The sequence below is a fragment of the Sinocyclocheilus rhinocerous genome, unplaced genomic scaffold (genome assembly GCF_001515625.1).
Source record: "Sinocyclocheilus rhinocerous isolate Xijiao unplaced genomic scaffold, SAMN03320098_v1.1 scaffold344, whole genome shotgun sequence".
NCBI classification, from domain to species: domain Eukaryota; kingdom Metazoa; phylum Chordata; class Actinopteri; order Cypriniformes; family Cyprinidae; genus Sinocyclocheilus; species Sinocyclocheilus rhinocerous.
The window spans coordinates 646,928-666,625 of NW_015627959.1; the positions used below are offsets into that span (position 1 = coordinate 646,928).

Genomic DNA, 19,698 nt, shown 5'->3' on the forward strand with positions numbered 1-19,698 from the left:
CCATGATGACAAAGCTGAACTTTTCAGCTGCCATTACTCCAGTTTTCAGTGTAATACTGTATGATTCTTTAGAAATCATTCTAATGATTTGGTGCTTAAGTAACATTTCTTATCAATGTTAAAAACAGGTGTGCTGCTTATTTTTGTGGAAATTTATTTTTTATTTTTTTCAGGATTCTTTAGAAAATATTCTATTCATAAAATAAAATTCAAAACAACAGCATATAATATATTTTTTTTTAACATTTATTTCCAAAATAAATAAATAATAAAATAAAAAAATCTGACTGACCCAAAACTTTTGAACTGAGTATTTTTTACTATTATTATTATTATTAAAGCAATCAATGAGCAATTAATTGACTTGGGGTAAAAGGCACCTTAAATCTCAATCTTATACATAATTTATAAATTGTGTGATTAATGGCCTAAACATATGAGTGTATATATTTTAACAATTAAATAAATTATTAAATGCTAAATGAAAATATTAATCTATCAAGATGAATGAAGTGCAGATAAATAGCAACTAAAATAAATATGTATAAACAGCTGTGAATAATGTCTGTTAGAAAAAAAAGTTGAATAAAAAGATAGATAGATAGATAGATAGATAGATAGATATCCTTGAGCCAACTCGATGTTTCCTGTTCACTGTCCACTTTCCTGTTCCTGTTTGGCCTGAGTTCATGTCTTTAATATGGAGTGCTGCCGACAGGAGCTGGTGCACTGGCCTGCTGGTCTACTCTCAGACTATTAAAACCTGGCCTCTGAGGATGTGCACTAGAGCATTTTTTTCAGCCTGACCCTCTCTCTTTCAACCCTGATTTCAGTTTGATCTGCTAAGTGGGCCGGGCAGCCCTGCGTCTCCGCAATGATCAGCAACAGCACCTCCACTCATTACAAATATCGATGATCGCTTCAAATGATGAGTTGTCAGTGCTTGGAGTGCTTCCTGATCCCCACTTGACAGCCACACGCAAGTCCGCCTAAAAGACTCACTGGCGGTAAATGTGGGGTTTCCTAGTCAAGCCTGCATCGCTGTGAATCCAGATGGTTATTGAGAAAGCCCTTTACTTCAGATAAAAGCTCATCCATTATGAGTAGCCTGACACCGATCAGCTTTTTTTTTCTTCTTTTAACTGGAGCTGCTTTTGATTTGGGCATGGATTACATCGTATGGATGAATAGAAGGTGAGTTTTCTTTAAAAGCAGCATACTGTAAACATCTGGATATGTGTGGTCCTGTTTGGGCTCAGAACAGAAGTCTGTCAACCTTCCTGATGTCAGTGCATGGAGACATAAAGTCCTAAATCCTATAAAGTGTTTTTAAAACAACATACTTTCCTTATGGACTGCAGAATGCAGGAATTATACAGGAGAGACCTAAATTTAATTTGCCACGCTATTTCGCTGAATAAACAATGGTGAAGTAACTCCATGCATTCCTCTCATAAAGCAAATCTAATCATCCTCATTATGGATAAATACTAGGCCAAATGAAATGTTTCTGTTTAAGGCAGGCTTTTAGAGGTAAAAAATACATCAACACCAATGTCAACAACACAGAGTGAGGCAAGTGGATCTAGACAGGTCTGCTGGTGATATAGGATTCCGGCTTGGTTAAAGTGAACGGCATCTTGAACAGAAGATACAAGTTCTGGATTGGTTGGAGGATTCATTTATGTGTTTCAAATGTGTTTATAAGTTTAAAATGTTTTAAAGCCAATGTCTCACTGGCCAATTCGAAACAAATCGATTTTGGTCAGAGGTTTTTCTGAAACTGTTTCTGTCACTCAATGATTAAGAATGGAAAAGGGACAAAATAAATGTCTGTGACATTTCTCTTCGATTCACTGCCACAAGAAGCTCATAATTGACACATAACAAAAAAAAAGACATCATAACAGACTAGAATAGAGTGCTGCAGCCATGACGTCAAAACCCGGAGGACTAATTCGTTATGGAGCTCATCAAGATTTTACTATGGGTTTTTCAAAATATTTTTAAAATATGAGTAAAACAAGGTTTACGGTAAATAAAAACTGACTTGGACATTTTGCTCCACAATGTAAATTACACACATCCATACTGAAAATGCAAATTTTGAAGCAGTTATGTTACTAAAAAAAAAACAACAACATACGTTTGTATTAAGTAACTACATGAGAACATTTGAGGTGTAAGTGTGTGCAGTTTACGTCCACAAAAGAAAAAAAAAACATCCAAGTATTGTCTAGTTATATTTACCACAGAGCTTATTTTTCTCATGAATTGAATAACCCCATTATAAAAGCCCATAGGAAAATCTCGAGGGAACCCATGGTGAATCAGTCTTGGGTTTTGATGTCACTGCTGCAGCACTCGATTAGGATACAATTATTGGAGTAAACCAATCTGGTGTTTGTGAGGAAAATGTTTGGATCAGATCAGATCAGAGCAGGACACTGTCATATCAGATTTTCATTGTGAGAAGACCTCATTGGTCATTGCCAAGGCCTCATCTGACTGCCTTTGATACTTTCAAACTTGCTAGATGCAATCAGAGGGTCGGCAGGGAGCTGGGTTGCTGGGGCTGTTAACACTCGCCCGCTGAGAGACGCGGCAGAGACTCCCTCTGATTCTCCAATGACTATGTAAATGAAGCGTACGCATTAAAAAACGGCTAGTGGGACGCTGGCTTAAGATGATGCTGATGACAGCTGGAGCTCCTAAGGCTCTCAAACAAAGACACAGAGGTCATGGTGCATGAGGACAAGAACACACCAGCAGAGTGTTTGTTTGTGTTAGCGTCTGAAAAGACACAAGATGAAAACAATAACAGGAGGAGGCTCAGAGCATAGCTGCTGGAGAGATGGGAAGAGAACACATAAAACAAAATGCGCTCTGAGTAAAAGCACACAAATACTATTTCAGGCTTATTTTTTTAAAGGGATAGTTCACCCACAAATGCAAATTTCACCATAATTTATCTTTAAAACCCCAAATAACTCTCTCCTGTGGAACACATAAAGAGTTATCTTGCACAATATCCAAGCTGCACTATTCCTTGCAAAAAAGTGAATGGTGACTACAGCTGTCAAGTCAGATTACAGCAAGGTTTTCAGTGAATAGCTTCTCTACCTATAGTATGACTTCAGAAGACTATAGTGTAAATCATATGGGCTACTTTTATGGCACATTTATGGTGTTTAACCAATTTGATGCGTACATTTCTAAGCTCCATATTCTCCTATTTCATACTATAAATAATTCAAATATGATAATCAACAAAAAAACACATACACAAACTTTTTTTTAGATTATTTATTAGATTATATATTTTTTTATTTGAAAAGGAGAAATGTTGCCTTGACAACTAGTTAAAATAATGTTAAAATAATTTTTAAATATTTTATTTTATTTAAATGTACGTTTATTTCAAGTAACAAAAATATATTTTTTTATGGTTTTACTTTTAGTTATCTATAATAACACTGCAGTGAGTAAACAATGTCAAAATGTTAATTTGTGAGTGAACTATTCCTTTAACTTAATTCAAAGTTCAGTAAAATCTAAATAACTATTCTCAGTTAAAAATTTTGAGCGTGCAAATTATTTTTTTTTGAGTGCAATATGTCTATACAAAATCAGTTTTGTATCAATCTAAAGCCTGCATACAGTTCACTCCAGTGTTTTTTTTTACTGGGAACACACAGCCTTCACGCTTTTCTTACTTCACAGACCTAGGATGTCAGAGTGAGAGAGAGAGAGAAAGTGAGGGGTGGTCACCTTACCATTACAGCTGTGGCTGAGGGCAGGCTGCGTTACGGTTCTATAGAGAGCGGAAGTGTACTCTTCTTCCGAATCAGAGTCCTGCACTGCCTGCGTGGTGGCATTACTTAAGACGGAACTCTGGTTGTCATGGAGATTGGGTGAGGGTGGTTGAGAATGGGAATGCTCAGTGACTGATGGACTGGAGAGAGAGGATGGCATGGGAGAACCTAAAGAAAAAAAAACACTTTAAGCCAAAGGAAAATAAAAAATAACAACCGCAAATGAAAAGAACAAACATAGAGCAGCTACTTAAAAAATTGCATTACTGTAAATAAGCTAAAATTAAATAATTTTTTTCTTTTTAAAACTCAAGTTTGTGTGATTTTTTTCTTCTTGAAAATCAAAACCAAAGTGCATGTTCATGAAGCTGTATCAAATGCAGAAACACATGCTTAAACACAAGCAGCGTGAACAAAACATCAATTGCTACCAAACATAAAACAGCAAAGAATGATGGTTTGCAGCTTAAAGTCCCCATGAAATCAAAATGAAAGTTTTTTTGGGTGTTAGTATCAATATGTTAGTCTTAAGGTTATCTATAAGGCAGTGTGCTCCAAAACAGTGACAAAATTCACATTTAGAAGATATAAGCATTCAAAGCTTGCAGTTCGTCCCTTCCACCAAAACGGACGCTATTGGCTATTTTAAAAAGGGGCGGGGCTGCTTGATATGTCACGCCTTGTCTTCCTGTTTAAGTTAAAATGACGTCAACACATAGAGTAACGCTGCGTGTTTCTAAGCATTTCAGGGAACCTTTAAGCATTCTGTTTGTGATGTTTCTGCTCCACTAGCTGTGGTCACATGCAAGTTGAAAATATTCTCCACAGAGCCCACAATTGTCTTTAAGGCCACAGCATTGGTGAGCTGCATAAAGTTGTGAGGCTGAGGAAACCACTCTCTCTCTCTCTCTCTCACACACACACACACACACACACAAACACAAACACACAAACACACTTGCTTTCCTTGGCTGCCAAATTCACTTTATCTTCATCTTAGATCCATTTACCATCAAATCAGCCATTAACAAATGGACGCTGGTATGGGCATACACACATGCACACACACAAAAGCAGACATACTAACAATATTAAGGCAAGAACATAAGACTTCAAAAGGACTTGAAATAACTCTAATTGTTCATCAGACAAAGAGATATTCATGCCTGATGTATAATGAGAGAAAGCCCATATTTCCTGCTATTCATCTGAAAATGTTTTCATCTTGTTGACATTTTCAGAGTCTTCTTGTTATATGAAAAGGCTTTGCTCTTTTCCTCGCTCACATCTTTCTGGAACCGATCTCTCACACACAAATAATCACCTTCCCAAACCAGGACAAAAAAACTGACCTGGGCTCAATGCCTCCACTTAGCATATAATAACAGCTTATCAGACATGGTCAAGGACCCCTGATCTGACAGCAGTCAAAGGCAAAGGTTGAGGGCAGTGAGTGAATAGTAATTAAGCTGACTGGCTCTCAGCTCCCTGTCAGGGGTCTGGACACACTCATGAGACAGTGAGCAAAGTCACCTCTGCTTCCGTGGCGTTTGGCGTTGGAGTCCTGGACACACAGCCTTCTAATTACCTTCTACTCTTTACATTCCACTGCATTGCGAAAGAGAAATAGAGAAAAGCAAAGGACACGCAGACGAAAAACCAGTGTGTGTGTGAATGATAAAAAAAGAAACAGGGCTGAAAAAGCAGAGGAGAATTATTATTTTGTAATTATTGCAAGCGCTATTTATATATTTGTGATTTGAAACATAATTACAGGCAGATCCTCTGGGAGCAGGGCTCACACCAGCCAGCCTGCCCATCCCAACCAACAAATTAAGTGCCATTAACATTATGTGCTGCCACTGATACACCACTGTGTGTGTGTTGAATCTACCAAGCTCAGACCAGCTGACTAAAGCAATAAAGTGTTCACTCTTGGCTGAACACTGATATAAAGATACACATTAAATGACCTCTGATTCACCACTGCATTCATTACACAACAGAAATGTCTGTGATTGGTCACAATGCTCAACCGCTGGAAAACAACATGCACGATCAATTAATCACAGCAGCTGTAATTGCAATGTTGATAACTAATTATTTAATTAATTGTTCTACCTTAATATATTGTTGCGTTTTTAGTGTTTGTTTAGAACAGAATTGAGGGATAATTCAAATTTACATTTGTCAATCATATAAAAATTAATAGCACTTTTAATTTAATGGAAAAAGTGAGTTATAAATCATATAAGTCAGCTAAATAAATGTGGAAACATAAATAAAATGGTTATTTTAATTTCTTTATAATGTGTGTAATTAATTATGAGGGTTTAAAAATAAGTTATCAGAAAATAAGCAAACTATCAGTATCATGAGATGGCATGTTAGTATTAGTAAAAATTAAAAAAAATTGTAACCACAGATATAATAAATTATAACTGCTTATGTTTCCATGGTTACAGGGCTGTCCTTAGGGGGGTGCATCTGGCACGGTCTACTGGGCCCCACCTTATTATAAAGTATATTATATATTATATATATATACTATATACATAATATTACACTTTCATTTGGGTGTTAATTGTTTGTTTTCATACATTTTACGGTGCTACAGAAAATACTTAAATGTATTTAAAATGTATACACTAGTGGCTGAAATTATTCATGTGAACATTCAACTGATTAAAAGGTATATTACAATTGTAATACAAGTATATTTGAAACAATATTAAATGAGCAAGAACTGTCTGTGATTTGGCAGTAGGTATAGTACTACAGCATGATTGTGAGTGAAATATTACTTTCATACATAATTTCAATAGAAGATAAATTAATATCAGGTAACGTACATTTTAGACAGAATGTAAACTGTTATTTTGTTATTCACTCTTTGGCTGAATCACAGCTGTTGTGATGTTCAGTACAACAGCATTCTAGTGCACTAAAATCACAAGTAAAGTGCTATTGATAATACTAAAAAGCTTCAGAAGGTTTGAAGCACACAAGCCTTTTATGGTGAGGAATTCAGCTGTTGAATGGACTGAGGGAAGTGAGTATGCAGAGGGCACTGTATAATCCTTGTTTTGCAGCTTTTAAAAAAATTCATTTCCTCTATCGATTCACCTCTCATCCCGTTTTCATTTGTTCTCTCTCTCTGTGAGTGCTATTGATAATACTAAAAAACTTCAGAAGGTTTGAAGCACACAAGCCTTTTATGGTGAGGAATTCAGCTGTTGAATGGACTGAGGGAAGTCAGTATGCAGAGGGCACTGTATAATCCTTGTTTTGCAGCTTTTAAAAAAATTCATTTCCTCTATCGATTCACCTCTCATCCCGTTTTCATTTGTTCTCTCTCTCTGTGATAACCAAAGTTCTTTCTGTGGTTTTATGCCAACCTGCTCCATCAGCACTCCCTACTGCCTGTTTCTCTCTCTCTCTCTCTCTTTCTCTCTCTCACACACACACACACACACACACACACACGTGAAGAGATCAAACACAGATTGAACCTCTCTCTCGTGTGTAATGATTTGTGCGAGCAAATGAAGAAGTTGAACACGACACGTAATCCAGTGCAGCTGTCAATTAAAGCCGAGAGCAGAAAGAAGAGATGAAACCACTGCGGAAATAGCAGGATGGGAAGTGTTATTTTCTCTATGCTTCCAGTGCACAAACAAACCCACACAATGAAGAAATTTTTATTTCAGTGTAAAGAAAGATAGGTGGATGAGTACTCTCATGCTCGTGCATCAATTTAGCCATAATAAACAACAATAACAAATAATACTATTGAAGCAATCAGCAGTCCAACAAAGAATTCACACACGCAGAACTCCACAAAACAGCTGCAAAGAATTCTCATAAAATTCTACGAATGACCTTCTTAGACACGACGTGAAGTGAAATAAATGATTAACATTAATAATATGAATTAAAAAGTTTTCCGATGAGTGTTCATTAGTCTAATTGTAGGCTGTTTGTAGTTGCTAAGCAACATCACCTTGTGCATTAACACAGAAAGTGCACAGGTGTGAGTTTGTCAGCATTTCACAATAGCATTGAATGTTTCTCATCCTATTAAATGTGAAGTCAGAATTATGAGTTTCATAAACTTCTAAACCCCTTGGAATAGGCAAAATAAACTGCACACACCTATATGGAGCTCTGTGTTTTAAATACAGCATGAGCAATCTGAACACCCACACACCCACACGCAGCACAGAGCACACAATGATCAGTGTATTATTTCCACAGCCTCATCATTCCATGGCAGTAAACTAAAGGCGCTTGTTTGTCAGTCATTGATTTCCCTCCCCTTCTCTTTGTGTGATTTTGCGCGGCATTCTTCTGCATTCTTTTTTTTTTTTTTGCTTGACACCAGGTCAAACCTAATCAGCAACTTCCTGTGCCGCTGCGCGTGTGTGTGCATGCTGTGTGTGCAACCTGTCTGTTCTACTGCTCTCCGATGCCTCCTCATCCCCGATCTCATATGCAGGCCTCTAGGTTTTCATATTCTAATCGATAGCAACCCATGCCTCGGTGCTAACAGGAGCGCTTAAGAAAAGCCACGCTGCTGAAATCACTAACCGTCTGTCTCTCTCTTTTCTCTTTCTCTCTTTGTCTGTTTACCTGATCCTCAGTGGACAGCAGAGAGCACAAACAAAGCTGAAGGACACACTTTGGTAACATGCCTCAACAAGAACAGTGTGTGGATAAATCATACATGAGCATATACAATCGGGCCTTTTGGTCTGTTATACCACTAGCTTGTTTTTTTGTGTCATTTCAGTTATCTGATGCGACATGAATTCACGCCAGATGGTTTAAGAGAGAAATAAGTGTCTAGTGTGGTTCAGAGTTTCACAAGAAGTGAACACACAACAGTTGACACATCACAGTAACAGAAGTGAGCACATACACAGACTTTGATGCATATGAAATGAATTGTTGAGAAAAAGGCATGCGATGAATAAGATGATAAAAAAACTGTGAAGTTGGAAGCAGAGTTTTTTCGTGGCTGTATGGACCCCATGCAGGGACGGCTCACTGACTAACACATGACAAACGCTCCATCAAACTGGATGAACGGATTGGATGCCTTTAGAGATTAAATGCTTATTATAACTAATATGTGTTTATCATTGATTGATGCAAATGGAAAAATAGAAATGACAATTGTTGGTCACTTCAATAATCAGTGGGCGCTGTATAAGGCATGTTCTACCACAAATCATTTGTAAAAGAAATATATGAGCTCAAATTATCATTAACTAAAACTAAAACCATAAAAAAACTTACAATAAAATCAACTTAAATTAAATAAAATAAAATATACACATAAAAAATTTTAACTTTTATTTCAGGAATTTGCAACGGCAACATGTGTCAATTTTAATTTGAAAACTATATAGACATATAAAAAAGAGATAAACCAATAAAAATAACAAAAACACTTGACAAAATTACTAAAACTTTAACTGAAATTTAAGTGAAAACATGATACTAAAATAATACTGCAGACCATGTACTCAGCACTCATAATATGGTAGGGTGACCAGCAGTCCCCGTTTTCCGGGGAACTTGGACAGAGCACTATTATCATCAATTATCCAGACACTGTTATTGGTTTCAAGGTAGTTACATACTAACTATACATGGTTAAACAAATTAATACTGTTTGTGTGCACTTTATAACAAGGCATGATAAAGGCGGGATTGTTTTGCACACAATATTAAACATTCATCTTCATTCAACTTCTGTCGTCACAACTCCGGTATGAATAATATAAAACAAAACAAAACAAATAAACTAAACAGTTAAACTTGCAGAAAGCACATACTTTGTGGTCAAAATGAGCCTAAAATGCAAATTAATAAGCCTTATTATGGACAGTAAAGATCCATTTCCAAAAAATTATTTGGAAAGTTGTAATTACTTTACACTCACATTTTGTGAAAATGTTAAATACAGTCATAAAAGTTTAAAAATATTTGTTTAATACAGTTTTATTTATCATATGTTCTAATTTTTATTGTTTTATTTTTAATGTGTTTTTGTAAAGTCATAATTTTGTTTTAATCCTATTTTGATCTGTTTATTTACTTTTCATAGTGTGATTTTGGTGAATTGTAGGCCTATTAATAAACTAGGGTAAGTTTGATCCTTAAACATCATTGTAATTATTAATTATGATATTAATATATGGAAACAAACACAATTAATAAACAAAACATACACAGATATATTGTCCCCGCTTTTTAATTTGTAGATAATCAAAAGTGAGATTTCAATTATATTTTGACCACTGAACTAGGAAATGTCCCCGGTTTTCATTTAATAAATCTGGTCACCTTATAATGTGGCTCAAAAAAAAAAAAAAATCCAATACTTCTACAAATAAAACATTACTTAATTACTAAAATAATAATAATAATAATTTATAATTTAAATTAAAAGTAATTTATCCAATGCAACTGATGTATCCAAAATGATCACAAATCATTCTCACCTATGCTAGACAGCAAAACAATTTTGCCATGGTGAGATTTTTTGAGTTTTAAGTTTGCCGCAAACATAGGATGAAGTGACAACGCAACAGTGGCCTTATCCATCAGCTGGGTTGAAATGGCCCTGGGCCATTCTTATTGTTGAGCCCTGCATGCGCATCATTAAAACCACTCATGCAAACAGTAGGCCTGAACACCAGCACTTATGTATGTAGATAGAAATACAGACAGAGAAGAAATTGCAAAAGGAAGATGGAGAAAAAATGCATGAGAAATGGATGAGAGAGAGAGAGAGAGAGAGAGAGAGAGAGCGAGAGTCTGACAATCAAAGAAAAGAAAATTAGAGAGAGATATGATTATCTGGTCTATTTTCTATCAGAATGAAATTTTAGTGTCATTTTATCCCTTTTTCTGTTCTGCCTGTAGAATTATAACATTTTGGAAACACACATACACACACACACACACACACACACACACACACACACACACAAACACAAACACACACACACACACACACACACACACACACACACACACACAGGGGAGCTGCGGGTTGGATACCAGAAAGCTTGAGACTGTATGTGTCTCTTGGAGTGGAACAATGCCTCCAGTATCCCTCGCTCTCTCAATCTCAGCCTCCCCTTCTCTCTTTTTGCTCCCTCTATCTTTTCATTTTCTCGCTCCATAGCTAGCTTCTCTTTTCCGCAGCCCTTTTCCCCTTCGGGTGACATGTGAAATGAAGCAGAGATGGTCCCTCAGTGGTGAGGAACAGATAAAGAAAGAGAGAGAGAGGAGGAACAAGAAAACGGTTGAAGAAAGAGATAGACGTATACTCATACACCTGGGACTTCTGGCTGGCCTGGCTGGCCTAACATGAGAGAGACAGACTATGCTCTGATGCTGCTCGAACAGGAAATAGATTCACAATAGCTTAAGCATGCACAGAATTAGCAACACACCTGTTTTTTAGTGATTCAAGGATCTCTTTGATTTTGAACGTTTTGTGTCATGTGCTGTGAGGGTGCTAACGGACAACATCTGAAAGCGAACAAGGGAGTGTATAATCTGGCTGCAAAACAGGATGCAACTAGGTGAATGTATGCTTTAAAATTACCATAAATAAATCAAATAAATCAAAATTTCTTTATCTTATAATTCAAATTCAGATTTGTTGATTCATGATTTTTGAATTTTTTTTAAGTAACATTTAATATTATAAAATACAAAATAAATATTAATGTATATTTATAAATACACTATTATATATACTAATATTAATTATGAATACTATATAAATATTCAATTACCATTGTAAAAGCAAAAAAAAAAATCTGGTTCTGCATATTAGCTATTGAACACTTCAAATAATCATTCATAAAAATCATTTGTTTAATATTTTATTTTTGGAGAGAGAATGTGTGTAAAAAATGTTCAAAAAATAGATATAAATGTTGTTTCATGATAACTTGATTTTAATTGATTGATGTAGCAACAAATTAATTAAACAGTGATAAAGGTGGGTGATCTATCATAAATTCCATTAATAATTATGAGCGTTTAAATATTTAATGTCTCACTGAGTGCTGAAGGTAAGCCTGGAGGTGATGTGCTGGATGATCAATCTGAGTGAGCTCGTGAGGTTTAAACTTCATTACCAAACACTGAAGTCTGCAAATGCCAATATATCACCAACAATCAAAAACTGCTGGAGCTCTCTGCGTCTATCTGATGCCTTAGCTCTCTGTTTAGACTCTCTCATGCTTGCTCTTTCTCTCAAGATTTTTCTCCCTCCTTACAAGAAATTCCTTGTTGCCACAGAAATAAAAAGAGACCAAATCCATAAACACCAATAGAATTCTCTCTCTCTCCTCTCTTACATTCACCTCCTCAGTCTATCTCCCTCTCGTCTCCTCTCAGATCATCACGCATCTCATTCTACTTCATCTCACTTCTCTTTCCTCCCTCTCAGCACTCATTTGCTTTCATTTCTCTCCAGAGTACAGCAGGTCATAATCCTCTTTGTGTTTTTTTTGAGGATTCATAGACAGAAAAATGCATGATCGTTGATTGAGGATATCATCACTAATATGTAGACAAAAAAGAGCAGCTGGAAATATTTTTGCTACCTAAAATAAAAATGTGAGCTTGCTAAAAACAAAAGCTAAATGGAAACTACAAATGCACACTTCATTGCAAAGTAAATTACATTAAAACAGCAAAACAGTAAAGCGGAGAGAGCAAATAATGGTACAGCTAGTTCCTTAAAATTTTGTAAAACAACACAACCAGAATCAGAGTTTTGTTTAGTTGATACAAACGACCACAAAGAAAACTTTCTCATTTCAAACATTCTGTGCCATGTACTTCAAAAACAAATCCAGGGACTAGCTGTTTTCTGGAGTGGGCCGACTGGATCTGAGCGGATGCAGTCCGTGTTGCTGAATCATAAATGCCTTGGAGATGCCGGAGTGACGGTAGTCACAATTTACAGCTAAATGCAGCGGCAATGACACATTTATAGGTGTATTTCATTGTCCACAAGTACTACAGCTGTTGCTATGAATTTGTCAAATAAAACTTTGAACTTAAACGTTGCCATCAAGAAGTTATTGTTTTCAGTGGGGTGCATTTTTTTGTGAATGGTAGTATGTGTCACAAAACAAAACAAAACAAAAAACACAGAACAAAACGAAACAAAACAAAACAAATCACAACAAAATAATACAAAAAGCCCCTCTAAGAAAAAAAACTGAAATCGGAAACCGCAATGAGTAAAAAAAAATTAAAAAAAATGAAACCATTATACTCGAGATGATACACACTCCATTCGCAATGATGCCTGTAATGATGTGCATATAAGTGTCAGTCTGCTGGCTAATGATGATGTTATCTAAGGTCTTCGGCCCTTCCGCAACAACACCCTTCAATACCTGGCCTGCTTCCTGTGATCGATCACCCCACGAGCCGGGCCCCCACCTCACCTCAAAAAGAAAACAACCCAAAGCACATCTCTGACACTCTGCCTGTCAGCCTCCAAAACGCAGCAAATGAAGACGGATTCTCCTTAATTGGGTTTGGGATGACTTCAGCGCGTGCGTGATGATGGGGGGAGAGCTATAATTCCGCCATTATGATCCGGAGACAGCCGTGTTTCATTCCCGCACAAAGTGCACTATTCGATTTACAATGATTCATGCCGCAGCGATGTTAATGGTGCAGACGGAAGTGTGCGGAGAGCATGCTTTGGAGGGTAGCATTTAAAAACGAGCTAACCATACTGTATGCGCATACACACACTCGCTTTTAAAAAACAATGATTGAAAGTTATGATGCATACAGTTGTGGTTTTCACATTAAAATGCAATATTTTCTGTGCAGATACTGTACGTGGGCTTAACAAGTCTTTTAAATGCAAAAAAAAAGCATACAATAAAATATGGCAGCACCATTGATTATTTGAGTTCCCAGTCTTACTGTAGGATAATAAATGTCTTTGTAGGACATAAGGAGGGAAGGTCAACAATCAACCATACAGAAACATATGAAAACCAGTGAAGTAGATGAATATTTGAAAAGATGTCAATTGGAGAATGTGCCTGAACACACTTCCCAAGCAACAATGCAGCGCTTCGCTGAAAATCATAAATAAGCACAACACACCTCTAAATAGCAAGGTCATTTCAACATTTCATAAACAAGTGAGAAAAATCATATACAAATACACACAACTTGTGCACACATACTCACACAGTTCCAGAGATTTCTGCCTTGAGTCTAATTGAGTCCTTCTTATGTGAGAAAGCCAAAGAGTGCTCATCAACACATGTGCTGTTAAAACAACCAGGGCTTGCCCAGTTTATGGCTGTAACCAGCAAATGGGAACAGCAGGGTGCTGAGGGAGAGCCTGTTAACACACACACACACACACATAATCACACGGCCAATTACAATGAGGGGCACGGGCAGGGTCCTTCCACGGGTCACATGTGGTTAGCTGCCACAATGGCAGAAAGAGTGGGAGAATTTTCGGCTAGTCGAGCACTCTTTGTCAATGGATTTTTGCCAAACGGATTACTGCAGCTGAGAATTTTACAGACAATGCTGTTGATCTTTGATATGCAGATATTATAAACACACACATAAGAAGCTGTGTGTAGGAAGAGTCCTTCAGCCTCTGTATATAATGAGCTGGGAACAGCGGTCTTCAGCATCATGTCGGGGTGATTCAACAACGTGCCAGAATAAGGGATTTAAGCAAATGCAAAAATATCACACACACACATAATCACACGGCCAATTACAATGAGGGGCACGGGCAGGGTCCTTCCACGGGTCACATGTGGTTAGCTGCCACAATGGCAGAAAGAGTGGGAGAATTTTCGGCTAGTCGAGCACTCTTTGTCAATGGATTTTTGCCAAACGGATTACTGCAGCTGAGAATTTTACAGACAATGCTGTTGATCTTTGATATGCAGATATTATAAACACACACATAAGAAGCTGTGTGTAGGAAGAGTCCTTCAGCCTCTGTATATAATGAGCTGGGAACAGCGGTCTTCAGCATCATGTCGGGGTGATTCAACAACGTGCCAGAATAAGGGATTTAAGCAAATGCAAAAATATGTGACTGGGTTCAGCCCAAGTAGTTAACCAAAGAGGGCCAATCCACACCAGCTGGAGATAAACTGGCTTTATGATCTGGCTTCCAGAAGCAGATATATTTACCATACAGGAATGTCAGATGGGGATGTAGGCTAGATATAATCTAAGAAATGCCATGATTGTGATTGTGGACAGTCAGACAGACAGACAGATTGATTACATAGATCAAGAAATCGATAGATAGATATTAAAGATGGATAGATGTTGAAGACAGAAAGAAAGATAAACAGAAAAGTAGGACAGAGAGATATTCTATATGTGACCTGAGTAGGATGATGAAGGTTTTAGAGGTCAGGTTGGATCCTCAGGCCACCACCCCCACATACTGACCTTTGCACCCACAAATCCAATCTCCTCTCCAGTCCAGCATGCAAACCGTCCCTCTGGGAGGGTTTGGACCCACTCACACCCCAGTTGCTGAACTAGCAAACTAGAGTAACCTCAATCTGCCAATAGCAACAGTTTATTTTTACGGTGTTAGGTTGTTAAGAGTAGACTTATATAACAAATGACTTTAACTCCCATTCCGGTTATACACTGTATAATACAAAGTCAGCCTAAGGCTTCCTAAGACACGGGAATTCTGAAAGAAGATGCACAGGGAGATCAAAAGGTTCAAGTAGTTAAGTCCTGGTGAAAGGCCTGCTCATCCAGAGGTGAAGGGTTGAGCAGAGGGGTCAGAAAAAACCCTAAACCTACCCACCCGCTTAAGGTAACTGAATGAGAGCAATCGAAAGAAGAATCAGGGTCAGTTAAGAGAATGAGAGAAAGCATTACAACTGACACATCTATGTCAGAGAGCGAGAGAGAGAGAGAGAGAGAAAGAGAGAAAGAGAGAGTGGCTAGTCACCATTTGCTTTCAGCCTTTTTATGGCAGCGTTTCATGTGCTGTTAAGCAGCACCTTCTTTCACGAGTGTGATTTTGGAGGCAAAACAAAGATGAATGACTCGTTAAATAAAGTTTAAGAGAGACTCGTGAGTGATGCTGATTACGTCTCTTTACATCAAGGGCATTGTGCTAGCTGGTAATTTCACACAGTTAAAAAAGCTTCAGTGCTTGCTGAGGACGGAAAAGAAAAGCAGCTTAAATAGCAGGAAATAACAAGTGGGGACAATGGCTTTCTTGCTTGCAGTGAAAAAGATAGGCAAGAAGAGAAATGTGCACGCTTAGAAGGCTGAGCTATTGATCTTGCTATCTACCCGCTCCCAATTCCTTTCCGCTATGCCACACAGCTACATCCACACACATATGCAAAACCAATAAACAAAATAAATTTTTAGTGTTATTTCTCAGTTTGACCATTTCTTAACAGGGTTATTTTCATTAACTAGAATTAAAACTAAAGCCTAATAATTTTATTTCAGCCAGTTTCTGTGGTAACATTTTTCATTTACATTTAGTGTAACTTGTAGTAAAAGAACTAAAGAGTAGTAAAATAACTGGTTTATTTCCCATATTTTCATTGTGGATTCAGACATTTGAATCGCAGTCTACTGTGTGGGTGAGCACAGTTTAGTACGTTGTGGTGTTTTTATGAGCCATTAGGAGGGTTGGGAACCGACCCTCAAGCACGGATGGGAAAAAGCATTCAGTAAACACATGTAAAACATGTTTTTCCAGGAACAAAATCTCATCAAGTTTCTGTGACACTGTCAAAGACGCTTCTGCACGCAAACACTACACTAATTAAACCGGAACGGGCTGGTGGCTTTCATATTTCACTATGGAGTTGGTACCAGCATGGTCACGTGGCTATACAGTCACTCTGCTATGAAGACGTAGCCGGACAGCACATAATAAATTAGCTGTTGCTGCAGATAGCAGTTTTCCTTCCTTTTGTCTTTAATAGAGCGTGCTGTGAGCAATTACCTCTGCGGAGAGGCCTAATCTCTCAGCATTAAGCCAACCAGCACTGCCAGTGCTACCTCCTGGGCAAAATAGCAGGCTGAGGCCTCTCGGAGGGTGTAGTCTCACACGCGCACATACACATACACATACACAAAAACCTAAGCCTTTCATTATCCTCATCCCTTGTGATAACAAAATCAGTCAAGGAGCTCGCCACCAGACAACACCCGCAGCACACCTGCCATACGGCATGTGCTGTTACCGCAGGAGACCGCAGCTAGGGACCAATCAGAGGTGCGAAGATGGTCACTGTGGGACAGCAGGCCAAGAGACGGTGCAGCTGAAGTGTCAAGGGGATTCATCAATCACAAATCATTGTGTATGGAGGAACAACCTGAGTCCCTGAGCACAGAGCTCTAAAGCAGGAAACAAATTAGACTCTCAATTTCGGCTAGCTCCCTTCCGTCTTGCTCAGATAAAACATATCAAGCTGGTTTTGAGCTCGTATAAGTGGATATATATTACAACTACTTACCGAAGATGGCTTGTGTGCCATTTACCACTGAGAATAATTTACACATCTATAAATACATCAATCTCACCTGCCAAACAAACTCACAACATGCACTTTTAATTGGGCTCGATGATCATAGAGTCTCAAAGAGTAGATTCAATAAGCAGGATTAGTTTGGTGAATGGACGGGTGACGATAATGCCGCCTAAACTAGGTCAGTCAGAGGTGTCAGGCAGCCTAACAGGAGGCCAGAGGCTTATCCGTACAGTCAAGCCCCCTCAGGGTCAGTCTCAGCTGGCTGGCACAACTCGCTGTGAGGTGTGAGAGAGCCCTCCTCTTTTTACTTTATGCCAGAGTGGTTTTTCAGAAAATGGTGTGCCGCTGTTGTCTGGTTGGTGGCAATTCTCTGGGAGCAGATGTTCAAATGGCACCAGCTGAGAGCAGAGCAGGGGAGAGAAAGGGAGAGGATGGTGGATTGGGCAGCAAACAAAGGGAGACCTGTCTCGCACACCCGGAACAACAACAGGGAGACAACACATCTGGCCCGGGATGAACAAAGAGAGGCGGAAGGCACTAGGACATCAGCAGGATGCTTATTCCATCTTTACATGTGAGGCTTTCATCCTGCCAATGACGCCAAAAATATGTACACTTCCCCATGGAGCGCCTGTGGCAAAGACGGAGAGAGCGAGGGCTGATGCTGGGCGTCAGATGTAGTGGCGGGTGTTGAGTGCCCACGCATCTGGCCTGGATCTCAGTCGCGGCCACTGAGCCCCCAAACATCCAGGCAAGCACACTCCTTCAGATACACATCCGTGGCTTAGAGAGCCACTGTCAGACAACTGCAGTAAACACGCCTCAGATCCTAGATAAAGCTCTCCACAAAAGAGCCCATCTGCGCGGGTGTGGATGTGTATGTTTATATGTGTGCGTGCGCATTCTTCCTCCTCAAACAACCTCAAAACACAGCTTATCCTGACAACAAACAACATGGCTGTCAAATTGCACATGCCCAAAATAGTTTCTGCACACAAAAAAAAATCATGATTCATTAACTGGGTGAAGTCTGGGAACTATTTCACCCTGAAAATTTTAATTAACAATAATAAAAAGGGAAGTTATATATATATAATACATTTTTTGGAGCATTGTGTGATTATTTTCATGGCAAATTCTCTTTACTGTAAAACAAAAATAGACTCCACTGTGAAATACACTTTTCTTGACAGGTTTTGTGAGCTTTATCCATTACTCATATACCCACAACTTGAAGAAAATGCCAAACGATATGTGGCTGCCATTGTTTCCTGCAAGAAGGGAATAAAAATAGGAATAAATCAATATGCTGTTCTGTTCTTTGATCCCTGTCACCTAGTAGTATATCAGACATCCGATCCCGTACAGGGAATCATTTTAGTTTTGACCGAGTGCTCTCCAGATCAACATGTGCATATGTGTTTCCTGTAAAAGCAGAGCTGGATATTTACGATAGCTGTTCCTCATCAGATAAGAGCTCATAAGGATCGCCTTTCTCTTCACCTCTGTCTATCTTTTTCTTTCTCTCGCCTGTTCCTTTTGCAGGGGGATTCAGGTCTAGTTACAGCTACTGAAAGGGTCTGTTTTTCTACTCTTTCTCTGGCTTTTTAAAGGTCTTCCCCAATGCTTCCTCCATTTTCTTGAACAACACCAAATTCCCACTGCCGCACCCCCCTTAACCTCTGTTAAAATGTAAAACTCTCACTCTGTCCAAATACCATTTGGCCTGTAATAGCCCTCCATCTTTCTCCCTCTAGTTCTTTCCCTTTCTCTTCTCAGAGTAGTAAACTGAATTTAATTGGCAATCGTTAGCTGCACTGATAACTGAACATTAATTAAATAAAACATGAATTCACTGGTATGGTTGCGCTCTTTGTTCCAAGTGCTGGATGGATTCAGTGACCAGTGGACCGGATACCACTCATACCTGCAGGCTGTATTTGGCAATGAAAGGCTCTGGAGCTGTGGTTGGGGAGGGGGCGTTTTCAGGGAGCAGCCCACACACAACAGCCCCTCTGTCTGCCTGGTTTTTCTTGAGCAGGTGGGGGTTGTTGGGATGGATGCATGTGGTGCAGACATGTCAGTCTCAGCGGCCCATTTCCAAATTACCCTCTCTGTGTGTGCGAACATGGGAAGAAGTGTGTGAACATGACTGGCTGCTGAGTGGCAGGGGCTTGTCCTAAATGCTGGAATGCTTGTCAGATGCTCCACAATCCCCCAAAAGCCTCGCGGTACAAATCTGCTCAAGTGTGTGAGAATCAATATGATGCAGGTTCCTTAGGCTTGGGTTAACATCACATCAGTTACTC

The 19,698-nt window shown here is 38.6% G+C and overlaps 1 protein-coding gene across 12 annotated transcripts in view; it reads right to left on the reverse strand.

Annotated features, from left to right (window-relative positions):
- Positions 1-19,698, reverse strand: part of LOC107737101 (teneurin-3) — a 318,045-nt gene that overhangs the window by 125,224 nt on the left and 173,123 nt on the right. For 9 of the 12 annotated variants that reach the window (XM_016548517.1, XM_016548522.1, XM_016548524.1 and 6 more), the window contains one exon: positions 3,777-3,983. The exons of 1 other annotated variant lie outside the window; for it this stretch is intronic. In XM_016548517.1, the coding sequence (XP_016404003.1) occupies positions 3,777-3,983 (207 nt within the window). Of the gene's footprint in view, positions 1-3,776; positions 3,984-14,075; positions 14,097-17,101; positions 17,156-19,698 lie in introns of those variants that run through there. 2 more of the 12 variants (XM_016548528.1, XM_016548527.1) reach the window with 2 other exon arrangements.